The sequence below is a fragment of the Mytilus galloprovincialis genome, chromosome 10 (assembly GCF_965363235.1).
Source record: "Mytilus galloprovincialis chromosome 10, xbMytGall1.hap1.1, whole genome shotgun sequence".
In the NCBI taxonomy this organism is placed as follows: Eukaryota; Metazoa; Mollusca; class Bivalvia; order Mytilida; family Mytilidae; genus Mytilus; species Mytilus galloprovincialis.
This window is the reverse complement of record NC_134847.1, coordinates 61,931,010-61,957,591: the sequence shown is the minus strand read 5'-3', so window position 1 is coordinate 61,957,591 and position 26,582 is coordinate 61,931,010. Positions and strand designations below refer to the sequence as shown.

The window sequence follows — 26,582 nt, the reverse complement described above, 5'->3', positions numbered from 1 at the left end:
ATATAAGCTGTACATAAACTAAATAATTGTAAAATTTAAGCGATTTCTGTAATTAGGTTATTTTTTTATTTCGTTATTACCTCTATTTCTCCTATTAGTTCAACAGAAAAAAAGGATATTAACAAAAATGTATGCTTCTTCTGGAGGCAGATTGTGAGCTTAAATGAACGGTGACCCCATTTTTTTATTTCATTTTTCTTTTAAGTATATGATAAAGTTCATTTATAAAAAAAATATAGCGAAATCTTATATTAGAAAAAAATTTTGATTTATACCCAGGAGCCCCTTAACACATCTCAGATTAGAGATTTTTTTTTGATTGGCAACATGTAATCTAATTTGATGCAAAAAAAATTCTGAAATTGCAAACTCATTTAGGCATATTGAATAAGAACACATTGGTAATTCATCAATCTTTAGTACAAATCGTGTGTATGGTCCTGAAAAGAGGAGGGAGAGTAAAATGATCAATTATTAAAAAGCACATATTGACTAGGGTAACAAGCTGTTCTCTTACATAATGCTTTTGTGGAAATTCTAGAAATTATTTGAAGTTAAGGTATACATCTCCATTGTGCAACAGGCTGATTCTTTACCTACATGTTTTATCAGCTTTTCAATTGATGAATACATTTTAGATTGTTAAATATTATTGCCTTGAGCATCAAAGAAGAGACATTTATAGTTGTAATACGCATCTGGTTCAGCAAAATTAGTACCATTTATGCTTATTATTCCTACGATATTATTCTTGACGATATTATTCTTGTCCTCCAGAATTTGGTGGTGTTTTTGACATGGCTGGTGATGTACCTTGTGCCAGACATACCATATAAGGTTAAAATGCAGATGTTGAGAGAGAACTTCCTGTCCAAAGAAGCTCTGTATCGTGCTGAGTCAATCAAGTTGAGTCCAATGAGAGGTGGAGGAGGGACTGACAATGATACAAATGTTACAGATAGAACTATTTTCTAATGAATTCTGTGAATTTACATCAGTTAACTAAATTATATAGTCTTTCTTTCAGCTTACAAAAACCATAGTGATTTTATATTCATTTGAAATCTTTGGTAATTAAGAGTCTTTCTCAAATGATCGAAACAAACCAAAATTGAATTTTTGATAATATATTAAGCATTTGCACAATATTCTATGGGTAATATTATATAATAAGCTTACCTCTAAATTAAGAGCTGACTTTATTTTGCAATTGTCTTGAAATCTTGATAGAAACTGTTATAGTTGTTTTACATTCACCAGCTGATGTAGATAAAATACTTTGAGCATTGACATTTTGCCACTGGACATTTTTCATTTAAAAAAAAAATTTCAATCATTGAAACATTTAAAAATCGTGCATTAAAATGATTGTATTATAGTAGTTAAAACATGCTTAATAATTAATGCTAAATTATTATTTCTTATAATGATCACAGAGAAATACTACGCCAGAAAATAAACAGGGTCACAATATAGTCCCCCTTAGCGTTAAATTAACTATATTTGTAAATACATACACATTCTTTTACATTTTATATATTGCACAAGGAAAAAAAAAACAAAAAAATGTTGATATTTTTAATGACAATATAAAATAACAGCCAATCAGCGAGAAAACATGGTGCTGATTATTTTTTCTTTTTTTGAGAGAAGGAAAAATATTTGTCAATGATGAACCATGTGTTTTTCTATTTTTGAGTCAAATCACTGAATTATTTATTTAATGAGTAAAATCCAGAAAGAGAAACTTATATTTGATACGTTTTCCAGATTATTAGGAAGAAAATTTATTTTGAAAAATAAAAATTTGATATTATGAGATCCGCTATATAAGTAATAAATACAGGAATTTGTTTCTTCATATATTCATTTACCATTTTGTGCCATCTTTTTCTATAAAGCTCAATTTCACCCATTACTTCCATTCTTCATTTATTTATTGTATTATACTGGAAAAGCAGGGAAATTTGGCAAAGGATTTGATTTTCATTACTTCATGATTATGATATTTTCATGAAATTAAATCTTGCTAACAGCTTTTGGGTTAGAGATCATGAAAATAACATTTAAAAAATAAACCCTTAGGCACTAGTTCTTTTGAAATGACATGTTTTGTTTTCATTTTTTTTTCTATGTATATGTTAGTTTATAAGATGTTCAGTAGTTAGATGTATATACCTGTATAATAGAACTTTTTGTGTTATAATGATGTGATTGTCTATTCTTGTCAATTATTAATTTTTTTCTCTTATTTTTTTTTCTCCACTTAGTAAAACGGGTAATTTATAAAATTTGAATTGTTTAAATATTTCAACATAGATGCAAAAAACTTTCAAAATATGTTTTTTTTTCTACCTGTTTTATAATAATCAAATACAGTTGTAATATGACAGAATAAAAAACTATTTATTGTTGAGAAGGATATTTTACATCTTACCATGTTATAGTGCTTTGGAAAAATATCATGGTTTACTATGATGGTGCATAATGTATGTTTTTTATAAGGTTGTACACTATATCTTTATGTACATACTTTCGTGTTCTAGTCTATCTATTTAATGTAACCATATGTGTAAAATACATTTCTCATTACAAATATATGTCTTGTGTAATGTAATTGTGTAATGTTAAGCATGTCTATTTATTATTGTTGGAAATTGTTTATACATATATTTCAAAACAGCTAAATTTCTGTTCATGGCTAAATTCCTTTTTTTTGTAAATACCAGGCTGACACATTTTATTTTATCAAAATATTTTGTTTGATATAAAGAAGAAAAAGGATTTTTTTTAAACATTTCGTAGAAGTAATGTGTAGCCTTATGTTCATCAAAGTGCTAAATGGAATCTTCTAGAATTCAAAGTACAGATCTTTGTTTGATGTGAAGTTATTTTCTTTTAATGAAATTAATGTCATACTGTAACCTTCATCTGTTTATTTACACTATATGGCATATAGTCTAACATACATACACATCATTTTTGGTTAAATTTTAATCATTAGACTATAAAGTGGAATATAACTTAGTATAGATATTTGTACACATATTTATTAGGTACACTTTGGGATAAACTGGTTGCACATGTATATTATATACTGTACACATTATATCTACTTCATTATACAACAGCTGTGTGAAATATTTTCACAACATTTGGTCCCGAAAATTTATCCATCATCCTAGCGGGACTTGACCATCCATTATATTTGTTAGGGTATAGAGGACACCTTAGGATAAAAGATGTTTTTTTTATACATGAGTTATTCAATAAAAGCTCTGCTATAGTAATACCTGATTTTGTACCATCATTGTTGGAGGAATTGGTGTCATTCTAACACAGCTAGTTTTTAGAATAATTCATTAAGTATATTTGTAGAGACTTGATTGAAGTAGATTTAGTCTAAATATTGATTCTATGCCTTTACTTTTATAAAACCATATGATCTGACAAAATTAATTTTTGAACCATTCTTTTCATGGTGCAGCTACAAATATTTGTACTCTCAGCAAGAAGAAAAAGGTTTGGATTGTTGAGAATGAATTTACAAAACTATTTGTGAACATAGATTGAATGGCATTGATACACTATTTTGTAGTTCTAATATTCAATTAGGTTTTTTAAGTACGAAGAAGCTTTAGGCATTCAGTTGAGCATAATCAACTGGATATTAGTGTTTTTTTATGGTGCAGATATGTGCAATTATTTTGGTTGTTGATTATTTATTACACTTTTCCTACTTTATGTTCTATGTTTTATCTGTTATATTTTTCCCTTTCATGTTTGAAATATAAGATCAACAGTATGATCAAAAGAGAAATTATATTTTTAACAGACTTGAGACTTGCAAATATAGTTATAGAACTTATAAAACATCAATATAGAATTACTTATGCTTTATCATAGCTTTAGTTCTCAAACAGATCTGCTAGTTTCAGAGCTAATTTCCTTATGTTTGTAGAGTAACAATTTGGTTGGCTTGCTTGCTTTGCTTGTATAAACATTACCACAAGCTTTGTAATTAAGATTGACATCTTCAACTAATATACAAAGGCATATTTAAACCTGTGTATATTATATTTAGATTTGATTGGATGCTATCCCAATTACAAATGTACAATATACAAACGAAGCAAGCAAGCTAACCAAAGTCTTGCTCTACATGCAGTAGGAAATTAGCTCTAATCAGTTAAAGATAAACTTTCATTTATTGGGCCATGAATGATCAAAGTGACCTTGATATATATAATGTGCTATTTTGTAATTTATTTAATCAAATAAAAGTATTTTTCTGAAAAATAATTTTTCTGTTTTTTTTCTTTTCAATCCTCATTTTGAATTTTACATAAATGTAACTTTTTGATCAGCTAAAAAGTAACACTCATAAATAAGTGCTGTATCTCTACTCCAATCCCTTTGATATTTAGTCACAGTACCAAATCAGGCTTACAGGACAATGTGTTGTTTGTTACTGCTTGTCTTTGTACACCTGATGTTCTTTCTTGAAGCAACCATAAATTTATAGGTGGTGCTTTTAATTTTTTTCTCTCTCAATTCCATGTATAACTCATTAAGTGAAATATGCCCTAAATTGGATTAGTTTATTCCAGTTTTGACTATCAGTTAGTTCCTTTAAAAGGTGATACCAGTTATACTCATTCTTATGGCATTTATTGCTGCACATTTGACATTTTGTGATACCTCGACTTAAATAAAGAAAATGACAGCCATCTTTTTCTCATTGTGTGTGATGAGTGATTGACCAACAAGCTGACTATGCAGTTCGGGCTTTGCTCATTGTTAAAGGCCATACATGGTCAAAGAATTGTCCCATTTGGTCATCATGTCACATCTTATTTATGAATACACATTTGTGCTGTACAGTACTTTAACCTTTGCATGCTTTTCTATAAAAGCATGCAAAGCAAACCTTTGATAAACATGTTTACTATGTTTGCAAACATCAAACAGACAGTCTGGTTCAGTCTGTTCACTTTATACTGGAATTTGATAGGACATTAAAATCATTTCAAGGTTAAGTTCCACATTGTTTGTCAATTTTTATTGTCCAATCAAATCCCAGTATATATTAAACAGACTGAAAATCTGCCTACCTATTGTTAGCAAACATTCAATCAAACATAACAAGCAAGTCAACCAAAGTTTTATTTTTGAATGCTATTAAATAAAAGCTGTAAAACATTGTGTTTGAATGTTTTTGTCAGTGTTTAACATGTTGCAACACTATTGTACTTTTTGAAGTACAACAAATTATCAAATTTGCCATTAAGAACAGTTTGTAAGGAAATCTGAATTATCTTTTTGTTCAAACTGCAGTTGTACCTTTGAATTTTAAACCTCAATTCGAAGGGCGCACCTCCTATCATGTCAGTTTCTCTGTTCACAAGGGTTGACTTGTATGTACAGGTTTGACCAGTGAATTGTTTTTGTAAATTAAAATAAAATACACCATTTTTGCACAAATCACATTTCTTGATTTGCCTGCATCAGGAATTCTTATAGAGCCAAAAGTTGTGACAACCAATAATATGCAAGTATATGTAGATGAAAGTTACCTGATGGTAGTCTAAATTAAAAAGTCAAAACTATCATATGTTAATCAGTTTAGAAGGATTTGATACATTAACTTTCATATGGAAATTTTGAATCCCTCTGTGTTAGAAAATAGAGCTTTTTAACAAACAGACAAAAAACACATGAAAGGAAGATCCAAATTCCTATAAGACAATTCCATACGAGGTAGGACTACTGTATTTTTTAAGTGTGCATTATTAAGAATCATAACCAGTGCAAAACTATCCTCCAATGCCGGTCTAAACAGCGCGGTATTGACATAGTGATACATGTAGTACGTAAATATGAATCAAATATCTTTTGTTGACGTTGATGAAAATAAAATGTTTATCAGTGACTATTACCGTCCTTTTTATTTTAAATTTACCTATCAGAGCAGTACTTATGTAAACATATGTATATAGATATGAGAAGATTTGGTATGATTGTCAATGAGAAAACTCTCCATCCCAGTCATCATTTGTAAAAGTAAACCATTGTAGGTCAAAGTACGGTCTTCAACTAGGAGTATTGGATCACAATAAACAGCAAGCTATAAAGGTCTCCAATAGAATACTAGTGCAAAACCATTCAAATGGAAAAACCAACAGTCTAATCTATGTAAAAAAAACCCGAGTATCATTCGCATCAACAAACAGCAACTACTGAACATTACAATGTATTAAACCTCTCACTTGTATGACAGTTTCATAAAGTTCAATTACAATGAAAACAATGTGTTAGAAAACCAAACGGACATTATAAGTAAAAGTTGGAGCACAGCAGTGAACAGTGTGTTATAATCAAAGTGTATAAAGCAGTAAAATATAAAATCATGACAAAAGTACTTAGTTTGTTTACGGTGAAATATGTCTGTTTTGGTAAAGAATGTTTCAGTAGTAAACCCACGTTCAAAGTGTTATATATGCTTTATGTTGTTTTGTTGTGAACAGATAAATCAAATATTGTAACAAGAACAGACAAAAAGTCAAGGAATAAAAGAATGTCTTTTTGTTCTTCTAATAAGTACACTGACATTGCTTTCTATTGGACAACAACATATTTTATATATGAGGTATTGTGTAAGTCTAATGCTCAAACGTATCAGTTAGAACTAATGTTCCATTCCCTAACCAAGGTCAACGATTGATTTATTATAGATTTCAAATATCCAAATGCAGCATTGCGGCGTGATGGTCTTGTTTTCAGTGATCGCAGTATGTATTTTGTTGCTTTTCTATAGTGACCTGATTTTTTGTTGCAGTAAGCCACAACGTTGTAAAACAGAACGTAGTTTTCGTCAACAGTTGCTTCCTTTGCCGTTAAATAATTAAGTTTTTTTAGAACCTCATGGCATAATTTTGTTTTTCCTAATGCCTCGTAACAGAGATATTGTAATAGGTAACAATTCAGAAGAGGATGTATTCTTATTGATGGAACATCATCGAACTTCGGACATGGAAATTTGTCATCGTAGAATGTCTTCAATTTTTCTGGAACTGATAAAAGTTCATATTGTAGAACATCTGGTACAGCCCACATTTCCGCCGTCATATATGTAACTTTAAAATGGGGTTGCATAAACATACCGTTCTTAAATTCTTCTAAAATATAGTTATACTCCGAAGGCAATCCGTTCTGTAATTCTTTTGAATAACACGCGGCTAAAATCGCTTCTTTAAGTTTCCTTAAAGGCTCAGTTTTCATAGATAGTAACAAGGTTTGCAAATGTACCTGACTTTCATTTACTTTGTAACATATACATTTAGGTGGAGTTATATCAATTATCTGTTTAGGTATATCTAAGCATACTTCAATAGCACTTTCAAACTTATGTTCCATAAAGAAAAAACCGGCTAAGCGCAAAAGTATACACGACCTCGGCGACTTTTTCGTGAGATCGAGGTACTTGATCGCTTCATCCAAAATCTTTTTTTGTTGCGGAATTTGCCTATACAAAGAATATGATAACATACCAATGATATTGTTGATGATTCCCGTATATTCATTCTTAAATACAGTAATACCTTTGTAATTTTCTATCTCACTTAAGATATCTTTATATCTGTGTATGCTTTCAAGTGATGGATACCGGTCATATTTTAACCAAAATAATTGAAACGTTGTAAAATCAAGATATAATCTTTTGATTTTGTCATCCCAACATTGAAGTATTACTGATCTTTCTAATGCTTTCTCCAATAAATCTGGACGAAAGTTCCCTGAAAATTCTTGCAATGTTTCAAAGCTTTTCAGATACAAAATATCCATGATATTGTCTTTAAAATCATGCAGGACAACTTGTAAATTTGTAGAAAGGGTAGGCGTTAATTTTGAATTAAACAAATTTCTCTCTTCGATAAAGTAATGCGGCATGTATCCTTCCTTTAGAAATTTGATAAGTTTCTGTATGCAACTCTGTAAGCAACCAATCAAGTTTGAATAAGTCCAATTTAATTTTTCTTTTTCAGCACACCAAAATATTAAATTTTTCAAGCAATATGAAGACAAAATGTCCTTTTCATTATTTCTATGAAACAGTGGTCTTATGTGATCCTTCATTACTATTTTTAACATTATGTAACAGTATTTTTGGACATTGTTGAGAACGCCAAACAAAGTATTTTCACCTCTCATAGATAAACGCCACTGAATAGTCTTATTACTGCTATCAACATGACCAACTGGGGCTAATAAGCATTTTTCAGCTACGACCTGTTTTATTATTTGTTCTGTAGGCCAACCAGTGTCCTTAGAACGATTAATCCAATCGTTTGCACACGATGGCCAGTAATCATACCCCAGACAAGGCACATTATCGCTGACGAGTGTTTGTTTGTTGAAATCGTTATCAAAAGATTTTTCTGTTAAAGCAGGTCCATTTTGTTCAAACTTATTAGTTATGTCTTTTGTAATATTAAGATCTTCTGCAAAGTGTTGTCGAACAAGTTTATACCCACATTCATTTGGTAGAAAAGTGGGGCGAAAGATACCATAGGGACAGTCAAACCATGTCTTCAATTCAAATTTTTCGCTATTAATATATAGAGGGACGCTTTGATGCATCTCCATCATCATATAACCGGGAAATTTCTCGTCATGAAATGCCAAACAAATGTTATGCTCTTGCATTTCGTTGGGTATATTTCTCCAGAAATCTTCTTCTTCTTTCTCACTCAACATGTTCAAGGAATCTTTGTCATACACTTTAAATTCATGAAAAAATGTAAGAATTGCATCTATATCACTTTTCTCCCCTGAGTAATATAACCCACCACCATCTATACCTTCTGCTCTACTGCCAACATATATGGTATCATTAACATAATATAGTTGCTTTATTACAAAATCATCAAATTCATGGCAATTCTTTTTAAACTTTATTTCGGTTGGTGAAAATCCAGCAGCATCTAATACCCTTTTCAACAAAAGAGATTTTGTTTTCTCAGAATCGTTAACCGAATACTCTACAAAAAAGAAGACATACTATTATTGTATTTGAGAACTGCAAACGACCTTTCAAATTGAATAAACGGAACAATATTTAGTTTGAACAAAACTCTTGAAGATGTGTGACAATTATTATTGGTACACTGAATGAGTAGAAATGTTATTCGGTATTATTTAGTCACCAAACATTCATTTATATAAATAAGGTTGTCCGCTTATCTTTTTAAATTTTTTTCCCATATATTCGGAATCCTCTAATTTTATCCATGTAGTGCCATTAAAAAATTCCCCAATATCCTATAGTGCCAAACAGGATTATGTGAGGTAGCCGAAATTGACCTTAAACGATCGTATTGACTTTAGATGTCAAACAATAGGCGGATTGGCGAATTTTAACTTTATTTCATTACTACTTAAGTTTGGCATTGATTAAAATTAATATATTCCAATGAGACTAGATAATGTGAATAATAATTTAACCTGGCGTAGATGTACGTAAAATGTATTTCGGCATTTCTCTTCGACAAAATACTAGTTTAATGGAATGAAACGTCTGATTTGTAAACTTTCTCTTTTTTCTCCACAATTGGCTATTATTTTTTTTATCCACTGTGTACTAGGGAAATTTGTGAAAATAGAAGAATTGGCATTTTTTACCTTTCATACCTTTACTTTCAGTGATAACCCATAATAGTGTCCAATTTGTAGGTCACTGTTTTTTTAAGTTACTGTACATATTTGTGCACGTTCAGGTTTAATCAATAGTCATGTATGAAAAACATAAACAGTTTGAAGGTCAACTGATAATAACAATCAATCCAATCAAATTGCGTACGATTCAATAACAATGTACGGTCCACATCTAAATAAGTAATAGGGGTAAACTAGGTAGGGAGAAAATGTAAGATAAATAAGTTCATTTCATAGCAATAACGGATAAAAATTTGTCATCATGTCGTTATGTTTTGGTATAGTTTTTGGATCTTTCATTTGTAAATGTAAAGCAAGGGAAAGTTGCGCTTCAAAAGTCTACATAATTATTGACTTTGTACAACAATATTCGCCCTTTTAAAACATTAAATGTTTCAAACAAAAAACGTGAATACAAAGTAGAATGATTTCTTAAAACTTGCAAAATAATCATTCCGATTGGTATAGTGGTATTGTCATAAAGTGAGTTAAAATGGACAGCAGAATAGCAACCATCGAATTCCCTAAAAAAAATGTTATTACCAATTTTTTATAACCTCTACTTTTCTTTTCATAATTTTACTACATATAGTTTTATTAGCCATATTTGAAAATCCTTTAAAATCCTTGGTAATTTTTTTTAATGTTTTAAACACATAGGGTGCTAATGTAAAAGGAGTAGGTCTGGTAAGGGCCGGTTTTGGCCTCAAATTCAAGTTCATCTGACGAAAGATTTTGGACACTTTTTAAACACTTAAATGTCTATTTCAATTGATTCAATTATTTTTTGTGAAAGATTTTAACTGATTCACTCATTAAAAACGCTCCGATTCTAGCTTAAATATGAAAAATCTATCAAATATGCCAAAAACTGTCACTTTTTATATAGTTTTTGTCAAAAATGAAAGTGGCCGCATCCGTGTTCATCCTCGACCTTTATATATGTTATGTATTATCATTAAACACAACTTACATTTCAATATCAAGAATGAACACGAATGCGGCCACTGTCATTTAAGACGGAAACCGTCTAAAATTTAATCAAAATGCTGAAATTGTGAAGATTTCAGTAATTTAGCATGACTTAATGATGCAAGTACCCGATATGTGTGCATTGTAATGCCAAAAACAACCAATATTTATGTAGCACAGGCATTATACATTCCAAAAAATAACTAAAAGTTTACATTCAAACAATTTTGTAAAACTTCTATATTTTAGGGCCAAAAAGGGGTCTTACTGAACCTACTCCTTTATGAAATTTCTAGAAGGAATTATTTCCCGACAGTTTTCAATGGCTTACAATGTATATCTTCAAAACAAGCAAGTAGACCCATTATTTGTTTTCTGCCTTTTATGTACTTTAATCATATATTATCAATTTTATAATAGTCATTATTAAATAAAAAAGAAGATGTGGTATGATTGCCAATGAGACAACTCTCCTCAGGAGACCAACATGACACAGAAATTAACAACAATAGGTCACAGTACGACCTTCAACAATGGGCAAATATCATACCGTATAGTCAGCTATAAAAGGCCCCGAAATGACAATGTTAAACAATTCAAACGAGAAACTAACGGCCTAATTTATGTAAAAAAATAAATGAAAACCAAATATGTAACACATAAACAAACGACAACCACTGAATTTATAAAGCTTGTCATTTAAACAAACATTCCTAATGTAACCAGGAACGCTCTAAGTCAATAATGTATAAGTTCCGATATTCATACGATCATACGATCCAGCTTAGTAACACTCTGATGCAACACGGACACATGTGTCCACACCGACGGTTTAATCTAACCGTCTGCACAAGAGGGACACATGATTTGTTTATGCATGCTTCTGATCATTGCTGTATCTCTTTGAAATAAAAGACCGAAGATTAAATATTTTAATATTTTCTGGCACACGAAATACAATTTAAAAAACTTCAAGCAGTAAGAGGGTTGAAACTCAGTGTAAGGATATGTACGGCACATAATAGAAATACAAAATGTTACTGAGGATTCATTTATTTTCGTGGGTACCAATATTCGTGAATTAAGGAAATCTTATATTTTCGTTGATATCTAATTTCGTGATTATGCGAAAGTCTGCATACAAGCCTATAACACATTTGTCTATTGTTGAACATTTAATTTTGTGGTTTACCCTTACCCACAAAATTCACGAAAATTGATATGTAACGAATAATAATGAATCCATGTAGTAAATTTGACGAGTAAGTGCGTAACGTACTTGCATTTGATAATTAAACTAGCATCTAACAATTGAAAACGATTTTCAGTTGAGAACAAATATAGCGAAAGAAGAAATAATTTCAGCTGCCTCAATTGAACCTTCAATGTGTAAACATTTCAGCAGTACCAGCATATAGAGAATATATCTGCTAGTTTACACAGTATGTCAGAGCATAAATTTTCTATCATAAGTAGGGTTTTAAACCAAGATTTCCAAGTGATCAAGTGGGAGGCATCATTTTTACGAACTCAATCACATTGTTCTTTGGCCGTTATACATTAAGGCAACAGTAGTAGAGCGCTATTCAATAGTTATGAAAAGCTTTAAAAGAAACAAATCCGGATATATTTAATAATAACAGCCATATTCCTGACTTGATACATGGTACATGATATTTAAGAAAAAATGATGGATTGAACTATAATTTTTGGCTAGCAAAACCTCTCACATAAATGACAATGTTTAAAATACCGCTAAAGTGATAAAAATACGTGTCAGGAATACAGTTAAAATAAACACAAGGACAGTCAGGACAGAGAAATACATGAATACATAATATAATAAAACATTACAACATGTAAACCACATAATGATAAGGATCACTTCAAATTGATACGACAGTACATAGCACAATATAATTGAAACCTGTGCGTCACATATAAATTTCTAAAATTCACTCCAAAAAATGAAGTCACAGGTAAATTGTAAAAATTAGTATAAACTCAGGATCCTGTAATTCAGTGGTTGTCGTTTGTTTATGTGTTACATATTTGTTTTTCGTTCATTTATTTTTACATAAATAAGGCCGTTAGTTTTCTCGTTTGAATTGTTTTACATTGTCTTATCGGGGCCTTTAATATCTGACTATGCGGTATTGGCTTTGCTCATTGTTGAAGGTCGTACGGTGACCTATAGTTGTTAATGTTTGTGTCATTTTGGTCTTTTGTGGATAGTTGTCTCATTGGCAATCATACCACATCTTCTTTTTTATATGTTGTTTTAATTTCAAAGTAAAGAATCAATTATGAAGAGGGTCTTCAGATATACCGTGAAACTGCGAACCATTCCCCATGTGAAATTGAAAAATCGCATACGCTATGAATTAATTACTTTGGGGTATCATAAGGCATATTTTGTTAACAGTGAACAAAAGAGTAAACCATGCTACACAGAGGAACAAGTGATCAGGTTGCTGGAGTTTCTTATCGAAAACATATTTATTGAATTTGGATTGTTTCATTCGCGTAATAATATTAACCATATGTGGATTCTTAAAAAGTCTAGAGAACTTCTGGATAATTTTTAATCTCGGTCTGTTTATGTAATCAATTCTAACATAACTTTAGATTTAATAACCCTGCATACCACCATTTTCCATGTGAAATAATAATTGTTTTGAATAGACATTGAACGACAAAATTTCTTTTTTTGTGACAGTTGCATTTTCTGACGCCCAACACGCGAAACAAGGAATGTGTTTTTTTAATTTGATAGATGCTTTTTGTGTTTTTTTTGTATATGTTTGTTTGTCTTGAGATTGTAACACAGTGATGACTGTTGTAACCATATTTTGGCTAGTTTACCTGTTATGTCTGTTTTGTTCACGCATCGTTGTAAAAATAACGGAATTTGATGCGACTTTCATAAAAGTGAGAGGTTTAGCGCTATAAAACCAGGTTCAATCCACAATTTTCGACATTTGAAAATGCCTGTACCAAGTCAGGAATATGACAGATGTTTTCCATTTGTTTGACGTGTTTATCCTTTGATTTTGCCATTTGATTAGGGACTTTCCATTTTGAATTTCCTCGGAGTTCAGTATTTTTGTGTTTTTATTTTTGATCAATCCGCTATTGTGTGTTGTCTAATCACACTATATAACTTACCATCATCTTTTAAGAAAAGATGTGCTGACGCATCACGAGCACATGAAATAGCTCTCGCTTTTGGTTTGGTAAATGTTGTTTAGTCTTTAATTGTCGATGTTATTTTTGTAAAATGTTGTTCCGCTATTCGTGTTTTTTTTCGTTTATTATCATGGCATTGTTGTTTTTTTTCGCCATATGAGTTTTAATATCCTTCTGGTTTCTTTCGAATACGACTCTACCTAACAACTTGTCCTGTTCTTTATAACTAATGATAAGTGTGAGTTCAATCTATATATAACACTTAATATCCTAGTAAACAAAATAAGTTTGTACATTATATGTATATACCACCTTGACGATATGAACCTACATACAACAGAATGAAACTAAATAAAAGTTAAGGAATAAACTAATTTTCAGTATTCTTGCTATCCGAATACCTCGAAATAGCTTAAAGTATATGAAGAAATCTCAACTTCTAAATATAAAGCATTCACATTACTTTATATTCCGTTAACTTTTAAATTTCTAAATGATATATTTTTGTTGTTGCTAAAATTTAATATTTACTACCTAGACGAAACTAACTCACCATAGATACATGATTGCTTAAAATTTTGTACGCCAGCAAGCGTTTCGTCTTTAAATAAAATCTCATCCTTGATGATCGTTAATTATTTTTTAATGTTTTTAACAAAGTGACAAGTTTAAGAGTATTGAAAACCCAAATATTTAAAAGGATTTGCCCAATACATGCCGGAAAACGATAAGTTATTCGTTGAGAAGTACAGAAAAAATGAATATATCGAAAATTCAAATTTTTGTAAATTGTTGATTTATAATTAAGACAATACCAATGATAATTCATGACAACACAGAGACAACTAGTTAAATGAAATGTGTTATTTTCCTTGGTGTATAGACCGAGGTGCACCAGACCTACAGAGAAAAATGACTAAGTCCATAGTCGGAGCAAATATGGCGCACGCAAGAGGAACGTTAAGCAATCGTTAGACGTGTGTTAAATAAGTTTGAAATGCGTCAAAATGCAAAAGTATACGATTAGTGAAAAATGAAAATCCAGGAAATGTTAATGCAGCATACAATTTTCATCTAGCCCTGGCGTTTGTCAAGCATATACCTGTTCACTTCATGTGCGTACTACATATGTCACAATCGCGTTGAAAAACGTTAAAGATAAGCTTGATACTCGTTTAGGGTGGTTTGTATTTACCTCAAGATCGTTCGACTTTTTACTCTACGTATGCGAGGTGTGTTTGTAACATACGCTTGGCGTATCCGCACAGCGCTCCGTGAAAGTATAAAAAGCACCAGTGTCGTTTCAAAAACGGATTCTGACATTCAACGCAACATTTATAGTGGAATATGTCCAAGTTCATGGATAATTTGTAAAAAGATTGGGCAGTGTTCAGTTTGGTACTTGTTATAATGGATTACTTTGAGAGAATAAGAAGAACATATCTTCTAGCCATGGCTTTAAAACATGTCCCAATTATTATCTTCACGCACTCTCTTTCTTGTTCCCGGCGTTCTCATCGTCCCACGACCCAGGCCACGACCGAGAACTGATTTACCTCTACCTCTTTCTTCGGGTGAGCGGCGCTTCTAAAAGGTCGGGAACATATACCACGAGTATCCAAAAGTAGTACAAAAACACCTCATGACTACACGTCCCAGACACACCGAAAGCACAGATATTTGCACTAGGTACGACCAGGACAAGGGAAGTTTTTTTTTTGTAGCGTACATTCCATTTACATTAGACAATCGCCAGACAAAAGCAAAAAAGACAATACATGCAACGCCCGATACACGATTATGTACGCTTATATACGCTCTTAACACGCTTAAAGCTCGTTGTACACACGATACAGATATGATTGAGAAATTGAAATTGTCTAAAATTACAAGCGTATTGGCAGCGTACATGGATTTTGACCACGCCCGGCATTCGTCGGTGCTATACGCTGATGTTTGACGCCGGCATAATTTACCAAGATTGAAATTATATACGTCAGACGGACATTTACTCTACAAACGACTCATCGTTGATGCTCAAATCGACAAAGTTAAAAAGACACAATAAGAAACAAATCAACTAACAATTATCCAAAGATAAATGAGTAATAATTATTATCACTATCTTACACCGGCGTCACACAATAGCGTATAGCACCGACGTACGCCGGGAGTGTCCAAAAACGATGTACGCTTCCAATACGCTAGTGATTTTTGACGCAATTAACTTGTCAATCATATCTAAATCGTGTGCACAATGGTTTAGGGCGTACGAAAAGCGCACATAAGCGTTTATCGGGCGTTGAAGTAACGTATATTGGCGTATATCTATCGTTTGTCTATCGCAGATGAAATGCACGCTATGAAGGTAAAAAAAAGTATCTTGGACGCTCTTGAGGCACGTTCCGGTCGTTCAAGTGACGGTTATCCGTGCTTTCGGCGTGTTTGGGACATGCAATTATGGGTTTCTTGAACAACTTCTGGATACACTTGGTTTTGTTAATTCACGCACATATGCCATTTTAAATGTCAGTGCAATTTTTGTTAAATGACTACCAATTCATAGTACGTCACATTGAGTTGAATCCGAAAATAGGTCGAAAAAAATATTTCATTGAATTTGACAGTTGTAGGTAAGTAATCCTCGATTTCATTGTAGTAACATATTTCCTGGTCATAAACATATAATTGGGTATTTCAAACCACCATTTTTTTTCATTTGTGGTTTTTATAGAATATTTTTGAAACTTTAGGTTACATGGTTACTAAAGCTTGTACACAAATAAAAAAAAGAGGTAGAAATTAAATTGGTTAACTTCCAGTGATGGATAATTTCTGATCTGCAATGTAATGTTATGTGATTTGTTTTCTATAGTATAAGACAGGATAAAACTTTACTCATGCCAATTGCAAGTATTTCTTTATTTGGAACAATTTGAAAGACAAATTCTGTACAATTTTTTGAAAAGTGCAAATTTATAAAAAATTTAATAGGGGGGGAAATATGTTTTTCAAACATCAAGGGTGCGTTTTATACGTTCACGGAGCGCTGAAACTACGTCAAGCGTATGTTACAAGGACGCCCCGCATACATCCAAGTAAAGTCTAAGAAAATGTCGAACGATCTTGATACGTATACAACGTGTCCTAGACGTGTCTCAAGCGTATCTGTACCGTTTTGCAACGCGCTTGTAATGTATATAGTACGTGCGTGTAGCGAACAGGCATACGCTTGACGACGCTACAGCTATAGATGAAATGTTTTATGCTGCATAACAATTTCCTTGGGTTATAGCGTTCACTAAGCGGATACCTCTGCATTTCGACGTACTTCAAACTTATGCAACGCGCGTCAAACGATTTCTTACAGTTTCACTTGTGTGTACACGAAAACGGACTTTTTCCTCGTCTGGTGCACGTCAGTCTATACGCAAATGTGTGACGCCGATATAAACATTTAAATGAATAACGATGACAGTAAATATTGGACCGTTGATATCAAGATCTCCGTTCATATTTTAACACTTAAAACTTAAGCTTTAAAGATAAGAGACATCTTTAACGTAATATGCGGAACGAAACGATAGATTAATTATGAAAAAGTCACATGAACCAAGTAATTCAAAAATATACACTTACCATCCATAGTTTTTCCAATAGGTTTATAATTCATTTGTTTTTTCTTCTATACTTTCCCATGAGTATTCTTGTCCTTATGCTGGGAACGGTCTTTATCAAAAGAAAAAAAAATCTTGTAAATATGACTGTAAAGACATAAATCAATGAACTACTATTTTAGATTTCGCTTTTCATTGACTGCAAATCTAACTAAAAATAAGATCCAGAAGGAAGATGGGGAATGTGTAAAAGAGACAACAACCCAATCAAAGCAGACAACAGCCGAAGGCCATCAATGGGTCTTCATAACAGTGAGAAAATCCTAAACCAAAAGCAAAAACATATACTAATAAGTGAATTAAAACTAAAAAAAACCTTTCAAGATTGACAAAGACTAGAGGCACTTGGATTGGTGCAGACGCAACAAAGCAACGGATTTTAAAATGTGTGTTGTCAGATCTCAACCCTCCCCTATATCACTAGCCAATATGGAATAAACAAACACACATCATTACGCACAGTAAAAATCAGATAAAAAGATGTTCGAGTCCGATGTTAGAAAAGGTAGCAAAAAAGACAAAAATATAAAAATCAATAAAGGACTCCAAGCAATTACAGACATGCCAGATCCAGGCTTCAATTAAACTGATGAAATATTATGTCTTCATCTTTAGAAAATCAAGCATCATACCATTATAAAATATATGAAAAACATAACCTATATCATACCAAGAACTGATTTTATAAAATAAATGTGTTTTTTCCTATGTACTGCGTTAAGGGGACGACCATTTAATATTCTGGGGGGGGGGAGGAGGATTTTGTAAATAACTCAGCCTTGAAAATCACAAAAATAAATGGTTTGTTCTACGGTAGTTTGAAAATAAATTACCTGACTTGTACTATATTGAAAATAAATAACTCAGCAGGTCTAATCGAAAGTATGAGATGGCACCAGATTCTTCATAAATTCATCTTTTTCCAAAAAATAATCGGGAAACACTTCCCAAATCTTTGAATAATAAAAGTATAAATATTATTTAAATATACTTGAAATGTCTGAAAATTGGTTTCATTTAAATTTTCTCAGGAACTCCCACCTCACTTTCATTTAACAAGGCCGTAACTAAATTAAGGCAAATGCCTCATGTAGGAAATTTCAAAACCAAACGCTTGTCTCCATATCAAATATAGTGTTCACAGCGAGTGCCTTGCAAGAATCAAGTTCTGTTCTCCCTTAGACGCAGCCCTTGATTTTTCGGGATCAATGGTTCTTATTTATCTGTATTCTGTTAGTGTTACATTCCTTTTGTAATTAAATAATTTTTTAATCAACTTGATCATGATTTTAAAGAACAAGAATGTGTCCAAAGAACACGGATGCCCCACTCGCACTATCCTTTTCCATGTTCCAGGGACTGTAAAATTTGTGTTATAATATAATTTGGCATTAAAATTAGAAAGTTTATACTATAGGGAACATATGTACTAAGTTTCAAGTTGATTGGACTTCAATTTCATCAAAAACTACCTTGACCAAAAACTTTAACCTGAAACCCCCACTTTCATTTACTATGTTTAGTGAACCGTGAAATTGGGGTTAAAAGTCTAATTTGGCTTCAAAATTAGAAAGATCATATCATAAGCAACAAGTGTACTAAGTTTCAAGTTGATTGGACTTCAGCTTCATCAAAAACTACCTTGACCAAAAACTTTAACCTGAAACTCCCCCTTTTATTTTCTATGTTCAGTGGACCGTGAAATTGGGGTCAAAAGTCTAATTTGGCTTTAAAATTAGAAAGATCATATCATACGCAACAAGTGTACTAAGTTTCAAGTTGATTGGATTTCAGCTTCATCAAAAACTACCTTGACCAAAAACTTTAACCTGAACGGACGCACAGACGAACGAACGGACGGATGAACGAACGGAAGCACAGACCAGAAAACATAATGCCCCTCTACTATCGTAGGTGGGGCATAAAACAGTAGCCACAGACTAAACTATGTGAATTACATTTTTGCTTTATCATGCATATTGATCTTTTGATGTTGTCCCAAGCATTTTGCCAAGACACTTAAGTCTTACACTGAATCTATACATTTTGCTTTGAGATCAAAATAATGTCAAAAAAAAAAATGGTGGATTGTGTTTGTTTTATGACTAGTAGAACCTGGAACTATATGGCAATGTTAAATATACCGTTAAAATGACATCATTACGCAACAATAATACAGGAAAAATAAATGCAAGAACACTCAATACAGAGAAATACATAAATAGATAATATTATTAGTACATTAAAGTATGTAAATCTCGGAATTATAATGAACACCTAAAATTAATATACGACGGTTAGCAAGTACAACACGAAAGAATTATGAATGACACTGTGTGTCACACGAATGTTTCAACACCACAAAAAGTGACGTCACAGGTAAATTTCTTAAATTAAAAAAATACGTCAGTATTAAGTTTGTGATATATGGAATATCTGTTTCATTGATGACGACGGATATGTTACTATGGTAACAAGTTTTGTTAAAAAGAAATTTTTGTTCTCTTGTACTCAGCAAAACAGTGTAAAACCGCCTCATTCTGTATGTGTATGCTCCAAGTCAGGAGCATATTGTTCTTTGGTTGATGTTTGTTTATGTCTGACATATTTTTTTTTCGTAAATTGATTTGTTGTAAATAAATTGAAGTGAATTGTCTCATGTCGTTGCCTTTTACAGCAACTTAACGGTATGAGGATACTTTCTCATTGTTAATATAATTGCTTACACTGGGTATAATACCAGATCTCCTTATTTTTTTATTGTTCATCCTTTATCAGGAAAACTTTGATATTTTCACAATAAATACTCTGATAAGGGGTCTCGCGGGTATAAATCATTTCTTTTCAAATATAGGATTTCGCTATATTTTTATATAAATGAACTTTATCATATACTTAATGGAAAAATGAAATAAAAAATATGGAGTTACCGTTCATTTAAGCTCACAATCTGTCTCCGAAAGAAGCATACATTTTTGTTAATGTCCATTTTTTTCTATTGAACTAATAGGAGAAATAGAGGTAATAGCAAAATAAAATAAGAACTAAATTACAGAAATCGCTTTAGTTTTACAATTATTTAGTTTACGTACAGCTTATTTGAAAACAATTAGATCACCGATGAGTTAAAAATTATATTTTAATTCTATGCCCAAAAATGGCATTTTTTTCACCAAAGGGAGATAGTTTGGAGCTTTTTCAATGATATAAACATATTAAAAGTCATATATGGCCAAACCGAATCGATTTGTTTAGGTATTTTTTTGTACCATATCATAAAGTAATAACTTAAAGTGTAATAAATAAAATTTGTAATGAAAAAACAATTTTTTTATTTTTTGCTGAAATTTTTGTACTCGCAAGCCCCCTTAAATTTCAGAGTATGATAATTTATATGTTTCCGCAAAACATCTAAAGGTATATAAAGAAATCTCAATTTCTAAAATATGAGAGGAAGATATTCACATTACTTTAGATTCCGTGTACCTTTTAATTTCTAAATCATTTTTGTTTGCTGTTGCTTAAAATCAATATGAACACCGAAGATAAACCCACCATAGATACCAAGCTTAAATTTTTGTAAGTCCGACGTGCGTTTTGTCTTCTGAAAAACATTATTGACGCTCGATAGAAAAATGTATTCATATAAAGTACGAAGTCTAAGAATTATTAGGATATATTTCCTAACTAAAGAATTTGCCAAACACCTGAAAAAAAGATAATCCATTCCTGGGGAAGAAAAGAAAAGAAATAATATATCGAAAATTCAAAGTTTTGTAAAAGTTAATTTATAATTTAAACCATATCAATAATAATTCATGACAACACAGAAACAACTAGTTAAATGACATTTTTTCCCCTTTTATTCTTTGAATTCTAGTTAATGAATTGGGTTTGTTGTCTGTCATTTAAATATACTTATCATAGTTACCCAAGATTTAAATGTTGTACGTCAGACGTGCGTTTGGGCTACAAATGAGTCATCATTGATGCCCAAACCGAAAAAGTTTAAAAACAAAAACAAACAAAACAAATAAGGTACGAAGCAATGAACAATCAATCCAAAGATAAATAGGCAATAATCATTATCACTATCCTATCCTTTAAATAAGTGACAATAACCTTTGTTGTTACGGTTAAAGATTTCCTTTTAAAATTAACACTAACTTAAGCTGGACAGATGAAACCCGATGAAAGCAGACAATAGCCAAAAGTCCACCTATGGATCTTCATTACAGCGAGAAAATGCAGCATCCAGAGGTGGGCTTTAACTGGCCCCTAAACAAATATCTGTACTAGTTTCACACTAAAACTAAAAACATATCAGTGAACTAAAATTAAAAAACATACACGACTTACAAAGGCTAGAGGCTCTTGAATTAGGACAAGCGCAACAATTCGACGGGTATAAAACAGGTCTGTTTTATGATCAAATTAATCAATACCTCTCTAGCAAATATAGAATAAACAAACACACATTGTCAATGTCAGATTAAAAGGAGTCCGAGTTCGATGCCAGAAGAGGTAACAAAAGAAACTAAACAAAATGACAATGATACATTAATTAACAATTAAAGGACTACTAGCAGTTACTGTCGTGCCAGATCCAGGCCTCAATTAAACTTATTGCAAGATTATGTTTTCATCTTATGAAAATCAAGCCTTGTCAATCTTGTTAAGGGTTTAGCATCATATCATCATAACATATTTGAGAAAAACATAACCCGTATCTTACTAACAATTTGTTTTAGAATAAATGTGGTTATTTCTGATGCAAAGACCCTATGAGTGAATCAATATTAATACCAACATATTCCATCTTTTGTGACCTGACAACAGTATCTTAACTATTTTCCTTCTGATAAGGTTTAAAGGTTTAGTTAGCTTCAGAAAGTTATGCCGACAATTTTGTGTACTGTAAAGAATATTACCATAGAAGATTAGATGTGAAATGCCTGAACAGTAGGCATTAAGCTTTCCGTTACAGATATAGATATCAAGATCCAGAAAAGGGCAGTGTTTATTGTCAATATCACTTTTTTTCAAACTCAGCTTAGCAGGATATATATTGAAGTCGTCTTTATTGAGAGCCAACATATCAATTGAAAATCTAAAAGCGTTTTTAAATTGTTTTCTTGGTTCGATGGGTCCTTTCTGATTTTAATCATAAATTGTAACTCATATTAATACAAAACCATGTCTGCAGTAAGCAGTGCACAGGTATTTTCCATTGGAATAAAGATAAATTGACGACATACGGAATCTCTATAGCAAACAGAAATGTATCTGGTAAATGTTCAAGGGCAGTAACGGGTAACTAGAGAAAGGTTCCGATTTAAGTATTACTTAGTTAAGTGAATATTAGTTAAGTGAATACTTAAGTAAGTTTAGGCATACCATTTTTTACTTAACTAAGGAAATTCTTGGTGAAATCTAAGTTTAAGGAATACTTAAGTTAAGATGTTTTATGCATACGGTCCCTGGCCATTGATTGTACCAAGTGTATTATAAAGTAGAATAAACAGTTGAGTAGTCACGGGATCAATGGCTTGAAGACGAAATAAATCTATATTCACTCTTTTAATTTTACAAACGGTCGCCTCCCGAAAATCTACTTTAATAGCTTAAACTTAACTTAACTTTGTTGATACTTTTTATGATTTTTAGAATATAGAAAAGTGATTTGAAGTTTTGAGTGAATCAACACTCAGAGTCTCCAAGTATATAGCAAAACAATATACAAAAATCGTCTACCATCTTTAAAACTATAAATATAGAGACAATCTGGTTGTATATGAGGTTTAATTTGCCTTATAATTTAAATAAACGTATCAACAATGTCAGGCGATTTTTATTCACTACCAACTAAGTAACATTTTGATTAATAATCGAAAAAGTATGTCGGTGATCCTATTAGCTTTATATCAATCAAAATAAAATTTCTTTTATCAGCAACATGTCATTTTCCTGACAATATATGTATTGCTAATTGAAACCATGACGATTGTAAAACAAATGTAGGAATGTCTTCAACAACTTTAAGCTTTGAATACGAATATGAGTTTATTTAGAATCATTTTTTTCAGTTATATTACAGGAAATAAAAATGCATTTTTTCGAACGCATGAAAACACACTATGTTTTCTTAATTTTTTTTCTCTATTTCCAGTTTAAGTTAAAAAAAAATATCACAGTTGTGGTGGACTATAATGAGTTATAGCAACAATTCTGTCTGTTCTTGATATGGCATTGAATAATACTTAGTATGGAATTGTTATCAAATTATACGAGGGACAAATATAAAAGAATGAGAACTGAGTTCAAACTTGTTTATATAAATATAAATGTAAATATTTTAAAATTAAGGATAATATCACTCTCGTACAAATCTCTGATACTTGTCACAGCTTTTGGTATACGTGTTTGGGGGTATCTTTTAAACACGCTTGGGATTTTCAAATATTTTGGAGTTAACCATCGATGGACAGTCATTTATGGGCAAAATGCGCATCCAATGCAGTTAAAATATTCCCGTTAATGTCATTCCAATGTATTGATGGATAATGTTTTTTTTTCTATAGTTATGACTCAGCTAACTTTAATATCCATTTGACTTGACTCAGTACTTATACATCCCGTCATTGTGTAATTGTGTAATGGTAATTTGTTTGTAAGTTTGTCTTTCGATTTTGCTAATGTGCTTTGTCTATAAGCCTTTTTTGTTTTCTTTGTTGACACTGTTGTTTTTTTTTTATTGTGGCTAAGATTATAACACAATGTTAACAGCTGTACCCCAATTTTTGGCTTTCTCACTCGTTATGTCTGTTTGTTTTGTTCACATTTCGTGGTCAATATAATGGAATCTTATGCAAATGTCCTCCAAGTGAGAGTTTTCGCTAGCTATAAATCAGGTTTTACCCACCATTTTCTTCATAAGAAAACGCCGGTGCCAAGTCACGAATACGACAGTTGTTATCCACTCGTTTGATCGTTTTGAGCTTTTAATTTTGCAATTTTTTTAGGGACTTTCCATTTAGAATTTTCCTCAGAGTTCGGTAATTTTTGTTATTTGACCTTTTTACTCATATTGAATATTTATGGTATAAATGTTCGGTTTAAAAAGGAATGATTTAGGTTTTAAAAAAATAATGCGTACACATCATAATAAAATGCAAACTTTATGGAGAAATCACCTAATATCAGGACATGTCCAAACTGGCATTTACTGGTGATTATTGATAACACTTCGTATAAAAACAAAGAAAGTATTGATTGTATAACTAATATATGAAAATGTTGCCAGTTCTTACTTTTTCCGGCGATGAGACTCCAGTGATGACAATTCCACCTAGTAGTATTTGTTGTATAGTATAGTCTCCTTGCCTACTAAATCATTAATTCTAAATATAAATATTACTGCAACTTTTTCCACACATTACCTGACCTGATGTTTAAACAGAAAATTGAAACAGATCGACATGCATCAACGATAGTTCAATTTATTCACATTCTATCGTAGCAGACGTTTTTCATCTATGAATAGTCGATTAGTTTAAATCATGCAAATACATTACGGTATTGAATTATTATCCATTGACAAATACAATGTATATCATTCAGCTTTAAAGTTTCCTTCGAACAGACTATATATATCGTTAGGTTGATTTTCTATGCACTTTATATATATATGTATACATATATATAAGTACGTCTGAACCAGTGATAACTCTACAACAGATTTATCCATCGGATCACCAGCAGTGATGGTGATACATGGCTGTGTACATTCTGTATATACATATCGTCTAAACATCAACCTAACAATGACAAATCTGTAAATTTGCTTTCGTAATTTTTTTGTTCCTCCCTCGCCGGGATTCGAACCCATGTCACTGAGATATCGTGACACCAAATTTATATACATATATAATTGTTATCAGTTTTTTTAATGTCAAATTCTTTTTTATTCTTGTCTTTCGTTTTTGCTAATGTGCTGTGCCTATATGTAGTTTTGTTTTCCGTTGTTGACATATTTGTACATTGTATATAGTAATTAAGATTATAACACAATGTTGACTGCTGTACCCCTATTTTTGATATGTTTACTCATTATGTTCATTTGTTTTGTTCGCACACGGATTTGTTTTTTCTCTAACGATTTATGACTGTTTTACACCGGTATACTACTGTTGCCTTTATTTATACATACTATCTGCAAAAGAAAGTATTAAGTCTCATACACTTAAGTAAAAGTCCATCACTAAGGAGGTTTTTGACTTCGACCACACATATGAACATATAGCGTGTTTGAACTAGCTTCTGATACCGTATAGTGGATTATTTTCGCGGGTGTAAAATTTCGCCAATTATGTGTAATTTAAAGAAGTTATGCAAATTTATTTAGACAATATTATTTATTTTTTTAACAGAAGGAAATCAATTTATAAAACAAATATCATTATAGTATCTCAGAAAGGTTCCAATCTTTCCAAAGGAATCCTTGGATATATTAAATGTGAATTTTTATTTTTGAGAAATTTATCCCGTCAAATTTTTTTATAAAATGAAAACATTAAAAACAAGAATATGTCCATAGTACACGGATGCCCTAATCGCACTATTATTTTCTGTATTCACTGGACCGTGAAAATGAGGTCAAAACTCTAATTTGGCTTTAAAATGAGAAAGATTATATCATAACAAACATGTGTACGAAGTTTCTAGTTGATAGGACTTCAACTTCATCAAAAACTACCTTGACAGAAAATTTTAACCTGAAGTGGGACAGACGACGGTCGAACGAACGAAATGACGAACAGGCGAACGGACGCACAGACAAGAAAACATAATGCCCATAAAAGAGGAACGAAAGATACCAGAGGGACAGTCAAACTCATAAATTGGGTGTCAAAATCTGAAGTAACAGTTCATGCTTTGGCTATGATAAACAGATAGTTCTGTGAAAGGCTAAGAAAATGAGTTGACACTTAAATAAATTAGAGAAATAATCGTTCCGTATAGGTCTTGTGA

General features: G+C 31.6%; 1 protein-coding gene and 1 long non-coding RNA gene across 14 annotated transcripts in view; one reads left to right on the top strand and one right to left on the bottom strand.

Moving 5' to 3' along the window:
• LOC143048063 (anoctamin-4-like) overlaps positions 1-4,302 on the top strand; it is a 65,674-nt gene extending 61,372 nt beyond the window's left edge. For all 13 annotated transcript variants that reach the window (XM_076221497.1, XM_076221496.1, XM_076221494.1 and 10 more), the window contains one exon: positions 778-4,302. In XM_076221497.1, coding sequence (XP_076077612.1) covers positions 778-975 — 198 coding nt within the window. In that variant the 3' untranslated portion in view covers positions 976-4,302. The remainder of the gene's footprint in view (positions 1-777) is intronic.
• Positions 4,303-6,239: 1,937 nt separating this feature from the next.
• Positions 6,240-25,050, bottom strand: LOC143048065 (uncharacterized). Its single transcript, XR_012969733.1, has 3 exons — positions 24,863-25,050; positions 17,515-17,604; positions 6,240-9,041 (listed from the first exon to the last, which is right to left on the bottom strand). It is a non-coding gene; the product is annotated as an uncharacterized LOC143048065 (long non-coding RNA).
• Between the last annotated feature and the right edge of the window lie 1,532 nt (positions 25,051-26,582).